Source organism: Mus pahari, chromosome 1 (genome assembly GCF_900095145.1).
Source record: "Mus pahari chromosome 1, PAHARI_EIJ_v1.1, whole genome shotgun sequence".
Taxonomy (NCBI): domain Eukaryota; kingdom Metazoa; phylum Chordata; class Mammalia; order Rodentia; family Muridae; genus Mus; species Mus pahari.
Genome location: NC_034590.1, coordinates 79,561,001 through 79,567,254, shown reverse-complemented (window position 1 = coordinate 79,567,254; position 6,254 = coordinate 79,561,001). Strand labels below are relative to the sequence as shown.

The window sequence follows — 6,254 nt, the reverse complement described above, 5'->3', positions numbered from 1 at the left end:
TCTCTCTCTCTCTCTCTCTCTCTCTCTCTCTCTCTCTCTCTCTCTCTTGTTGTTAGTGGTAATGTTTTGAGACAGTTTCACTATATAGCCCAGACTACCCTTGAACTTACTCTGTAGACCAGGCTGCCGCTGAACTCACAGCTATCCTCCTGCTTCATTCCCTTGAGTGCTGGAGTTACAAGTCGCCACCACCCCAGTGCCTCCACACAAATGACTATAACCCTCTCTCTCTCTCTCTCTCTCTCTCTCTCTCTCTCTCTCTATATATATATATATATATATATATATATATATATATATATCTCCTAAGCAAAAGTCTATAAGACCTGGATCTCGAAGAAAATGGATCAAAACTGCTCTTTTAATCTGGCCAAACTGATAAGCACTCCTGTGTTTCTAGGTGGAAGAGGAAACTATGGACACCAGAAGTTACCCCAGCCCTCCAGACAGGCTCTCGGTCTTCGCGGAGTCGGCCCACTTACCACTGTCCAGGCCCTTCTACCTGGACCCCATGGTCACTGTCCACCTATGTCCTGAGACCCCGGTGCCGGCCCCTCACACAGACGAGTTGCCTCTGCTGCCCTTCTCCAGCGATACCCTGATCATGAACAATTACGGGGACCCATACCCCTTTCCCTTCCCCATGCCTTACACCAACTACAGGCGCTGTGACTACACCTACGGGCCGGCCTTCATCCGCAAGAGGAACGAGCGAGAGAGGCAGCGAGTCAAGTGTGTGAACGAAGGCTACGCCCGGCTGCGGCGGCACCTGCCGGAGGACTACCTGGAGAAACGGCTCAGTAAAGTGGAGACCCTCAGAGCTGCCATCAAATATATCAGCTACCTGCAGTCTCTCTTGTACCCGGATGAGACTGAGACCAAGAGGAACCCTCGAACAACCAGCTGCGGCTCCCTGGACCCGGCTCTGAGAGTTATTTGAATCAGTTCTTCCTCAAATGGGGGTCTTCTGCTGCAGCAGCCAGAACATTCTCACACACGTGGTTTCGAGGACACAACAGTACCTCCCAATACCAACCTTCATTAAATGTTGCTTGCATGGGTTTCAGATGTACTAAAGTAACTCATGCAGACCGAGAATCCCATACTGGTCTCTCTGCTTTAAGAACTCTGAGGGTAGAGAAGTCCCCGGGTTCTCTGCACTTCCATCCACCCCCCCACCCCCCCACTTCCCACTGCCTTGGCGGAAGGCTCTCTCCAAAGTATGGAAAGCTGAAGAGTGGCTATTCAGAGATTGTCACGCTCTTGGTAACCACTTTGTGCTAGGTTATCACCACACACTTCCCTTGATTTGCAATCAGTTTAGACACATCTTTTTCTTGCAGATGGACTTCCCTAAACAGTTTAGAACACCGCTTTCCAAGCCTCTGGGAGTGGCTGAGGAGGTGACTCAGAGATTAAACACTCACTCAGCAGACAGGCAAACATAAGGCCTGGAGTTCAGATCCTCCATGTAAATGAACGCCAGGTGGGTGTGACAGCCTACAAGTAAATCCAGCCTCTGAAGGTCGAGGCTGGAGACCTCCAGAGTAAGCAGGCTACCAAGGCTAGTCATTTGGGCAAGCTCTGGGTTTGATTGAGAGACCTTAACTCAGTGAATAAGGTAGAAGATCAATCAAGGGTGATTCAAGCCTCTGTATGCACATGCACAGCGTGCACATACACACTCCCAATGTGTGACCATACATATGCGAACATACCTATACACACTTGGCTACCACATGCTCATGAAAATGGAGGGGGCAAAACAAAACAAAACAAAACAAGGTTCTGGAGTCTAATTGATCAGTTTGAAGTTTCACTTCCTTTCCATGTTGGGTTCGTCATCCACGAAATGAAGAAAATAATGTCAGCAATTTCCTATGAGTTTATTCAGGGAATAGCCGTGCCTGAGACCTAATCAGGATTCATAATCGTTGCTTGTTAATGTGTTCGCCCTTGTGTAGTGCGCAGCATCACCACTGTCCAGTCTTGTCCATGTCAGGGCATCTTTGGCTGCTCTGTGGGACCTTCCTTCACTCCTGGAAGGAGCATCCATGCCTCTGTCTTCATAACTACCTTCAGCCCTTCCTTCTCCCTCAGCTCCCAGGTCCCAACTGTCACTAAGCCCAGTCAGGATGTTGAGACTTCCCTCCCTCTGTCTGTCACACTGATCTCTGCTGTCACGTATCGATCAGTGACGTCTTTCTCAACTTCCTGTCCCAGCCATTACTGCTGCTAGATCGTGCTCACAAGTCTGTCTTTGGGTCCCTAGCCTGCTGTCTTTACACACCACACACACCCAACTCTGTTTCCTGAGAGATAGCTACCAGTCTTATTTAGCCCATAGTCTTCCAATCCTGAAAGTGCTGGAAATGTTTATCGATATTATTTTCCTGTTGCAGTCCTGTCAGCTGTGTCAGGATCACCATTCACTCTCATCCTGGACTCTGCTCTGAGAGGGCTCTACCCTCATTTGAAGTCTTTTCTTCATCTCTCTGTGAATGGTGTGTGTGTGTGTGTGTGTGTGTGTGTGTGTGTATGTGTGATGTGTGTGTAAGTCAATATGTGTACATGTGTGTGAAATTCTAAAAGCACTGTTGCTCACACTATCTGATGATTTCCTTTGGATGACTACCTTTAAATGTCCTCACTTTGCAGATTTTTGTTTTGTTTTGTTGCTCTCATTACATAGCTCTGGCTGGATTCTAACTCACCTGCCTGTGCCTCCAGAGTCCTAGTATAAAAGGCACATGCCACAATGCCTGGCTCCACTTGGCTTTAAAACTCCCTGTACTCTGACATCCCCATAGGAGAACACAATCTTGCAAACACATCCTTCTCTCTTTACTCTCCCATTCTAACCTGGAATACTTTCCCTTCTTCCACCACTGACACCCCCCATACTCAATCAGTAATCCTTTCTGGCTGTCAGACTTCGTTCATCTTTCTTAGATTCGTATTCAAGGTGTGTGTCTGGACCACAGTCATTCTGGTGATTACAAAACTAGCTTTGAGAGTGTCATCAAGGTACTCTGAGTTGCCAGAGAAAACTCAACCCAAAGTGTCACAACCAATCCAGAGGATGTATTCCTCATGAACCGAAGGACTGAATACTCCAACAACTGGCCATTTAAAAATCGCTCTTTGTGTGTGTGTGTGTCTCTGTCTGTCTCTGTCTCTGTCTCTCTGAATGTGTGTGTGTCTCCACCAAGAAGTTTTATGTGAACAGAAAGAACACAGAGCTGAAGAGATAGCTAAGTGGTTAAGAGCTCTTGCTGCTCTTTCAGAGGACCCAGGTTTGGTTCGCAGCTTCTACAGATTCACAACTGTCTGAAAATCCAGTTCCAGGGGAATGGATCCAAAGCCCTCCTCTGGCCCCTGCAGGCACCAGGCATGCCCACAGTGCACACCCATCCAAGCAGGCAGAAGAATCATACACATGCAATAAAAATAAACAACTAACTTCTTAAATCAGTGTGGGATGCACTGTGAGAGACACAGCTGGAGTTATCACAGAGAAAGGAAATGCCTCCATGAGATCCAGCTGGAAGGCATTTTCTCAATTAGTGATCAAGGGGGGAGGTCCCCTTGTGGATGGTGTCATCTCTGGGCTGGTAGTCTTGGGTTCTATAAGAAAGCAAGCTGAGCAAGCCAGGGGAAGCAAGCCAGTAAGTAACATTCCTCCATGGTCTCTGCATCAGCTCCTGCTTCCTGACCTGCTTGAGTTCCAGTCCTGCATCCTTTGGTGATCAACAGCAGTGTGGAAAGTGTAAGCTGAATAAACCCTTTCCTCCCCAACATGCTTCTTGGTCATGATGTTTATGCAGGAATAGAAACCCTGACTAAGACAGCAGCCAATGCACTTAATCGCAGAGTCATCTCTCCAGCCCCACAGAATCTGAATTCCTATTCCTTTGGTCACTAGTCTGTTCCTGGCACTTCTGCAGCTCATATATTTCTACTCCTTAGGAGCATCGGTTCCTGGGAGTTACAAACACTACCATACCTTTGCTCTGTGTGTGTGTGTGTGTGTGTGTGTGTGTACATGCATGGACCTGAGGAGGTTGGAAGGTGTCTTCCTCAGTTGCTATTATTATTATTATTATTATTATTATTATTATTATTATTATTATTATTGGTAGGATCTCTCATTAAACCCAGAGCTCCCTATTTTAGGTTAATTAGTCGACCATTAAGCTCTTTCTATGCTAGGATTATAAACTCAGCCAAGTGGGTGCTGCTGATCCAAATACAAGCTTCATGCTTTCACAGCAAGCAGCTTATCTACCCGCTGAACTATCTTTCTAGCCTCTTGCCTTCACTAGGTAGATGTGGACAGCCCTCAGCCTTTGGAGAGCTCAGCACGCCCTCACAGGACTCCCCTAGAGACCCTGGAGATAAAGGGAGAATACACAATTTGCCCTTATTTCTCCACCTTACCCACAACTTTTAAGTTTCCCGATGCTTCTGGTCACCCTCTGCACATGCTCAGTATCTTCCTGAGCCCTGTTGTAGCCTGCTGGCTCACATCCATAGCAACCTGCTTGGCAACTTGCCTGGCAACCAAGAGTTGTTGGACCAAGGCCATGAGCTCCAACTGTCAGGTGGGACAGAGACTGGGGCAAGGCTGAGGTCTAGGCTGGATTTGCACTTTTAGGTAAGTCCCTTTGGGGTTCGACCTGCGGCTTTGGGCAGGGGTAGACCCTAACAAGTCTTAGGCGGTAGCTGCTGCCTCTGAAGAAGTCCACAAAGGGGATGGTCCTGAGCCCTGTAGGTGACCAGGTTAGGAGGGGAGTTGGTGGCTTCTGCGGGGGGTCAGTTGGTCAGGGCACGGTGTGTGAAGGGAATGAGCATACTCCAAGGAGTCCCAGCCACTGGGGAGGAGGAAGGAAGTAACGCCAATGGGAGCCAAGCTGCCAGGTGTTTCTGTGGCTCATCTTTGGAGAGGTAACAGTGAGCGCGCAGCTTCTGAAGGAGGATTAAAGGGGGCTCTCTAAGCTCCTAGTTTAAGTTCTTCAGCCCTCCCTAGTCCCCTAGGGACATTCTGAGGTAAGTATTCCAAAGGGGGAATCTCTGGGTGAGTGTGGGGACCCTTGGGTGTATCCTCTGCTGGGCTGAGGCTACAACTGTGCTGCCTGTGTTTACTCCAGGTGGGCGCGCTGAAGGTCATGCAGCCCTCTACCAGGCCTGGGCTGCCACTGCCCAAATACTGCAGTGTGGCCACAGCCGTGAAAGCCCCTGACCTGCATGGTGCTGTGCCGCCCTGGGACATGTCCTTCACCTGTCCCTTTGCCACACAAGCACCCTGGCTGCCCACGCACTGCACATTCACCAGGTACCAGTCTCTGTCCCTTGTCCTTCTTTTCTCCTCTTTTCTTGGTCCTCCTAATGGCACATGGATGCCCTCTAATGCCTGGGACTTTACAGAACAGCATCTTCAGTCAGCTCTTTATAAAGTGTGACTATGAGGGGACAAAGGAACTTCAGCCTGTAGCAAGCTCTAGGAACCAGACTGCCTGGGATAGGGACTCACAAGTCCAAACGCTCAACTTAAATTTTGTATTTAAGTGTATGGGTGTTTCCCCTGCTTAAGTCTGTGCACTACATGCAGGCAGTACCCGAGGAGGCCAGAAGAGGGCAGTGGATCTGCTAGAACTAGGGTTACATACAGAAGATTGTTAGCAGCCATGTGGGTACTGGAAACTAAATCTTGGTCCTCGAAAGAGCAAGTGTTCTCATCCACAGAACCATCTCTCCAATACGCCGCTCAAGTTCTTAATTTACTTGTTTGAATCGCCTTGTTCATGACCAAGTTAAGCATCTTTATATTCAGGTTTTTGTATGAAACAGCTTTTTCAAAACCCAGATCCTCTTGGGCTGGAGAGATTACTCAGCAGTTAAGAGTGCATACTGCCGTCGCAGATGACCTGGTTTCAATTCCTAGCGCCCATATCAGGTGGTTCACAAATGCCTGTAACCCCAGCTCCAGGGAATATAAACACACACACTCCAAAAAGTAACAATAAATATTTGAATTAAAAAAAAAAAAAAGCCAGGCTGTGGTGGCACACACCTTTATTGCTAGCACTTCAATTCTGGCAGAAGCATGCACTTCTTTCAGACAGTGAGTCCCAGGTTAGCCAGGGCTATACAGAAAAACCCTGTCTTGAAAAACCAAACCAGCCGGGTGTGGTGGCGCATGCCTTTAATCCCAGCACTTGGGAGGCAGAGGCAGGCGGATTTCTGAGTTCGAG

General features: G+C 48.3%; 2 protein-coding genes across 2 annotated transcripts in view; both read left to right on the top strand.

Moving 5' to 3' along the window:
- The window catches only part of Ascl3 (achaete-scute family bHLH transcription factor 3), a 3,861-nt gene extending 2,800 nt beyond the window's left edge, over nt 1–1,061 (top strand). The window contains exon 2 of the mRNA XM_021221583.1: nt 401–1,061. Coding sequence (XP_021077242.1) covers nt 416–940 — 525 coding nt within the window. The 5' untranslated portion in view covers nt 401–415 and the 3' untranslated portion in view covers nt 941–1,061. The remainder of the gene's footprint in view (nt 1–400) is intronic.
- A 4,107-nt stretch (nt 1,062–5,168) lies between these two features.
- Nucleotides 5,169–6,254, top strand: part of C1H11orf16 (chromosome 1 C11orf16 homolog) — an 11,337-nt gene continuing 10,251 nt past the window's right edge. The window contains exons 1-2 of the mRNA XM_021201428.1: nt 5,169–5,335; nt 5,867–5,973. Of these exons, the coding sequence (XP_021057087.1) occupies nt 5,169–5,335; nt 5,867–5,973 (274 nt within the window). The remainder of the gene's footprint in view (nt 5,336–5,866; nt 5,974–6,254) is intronic.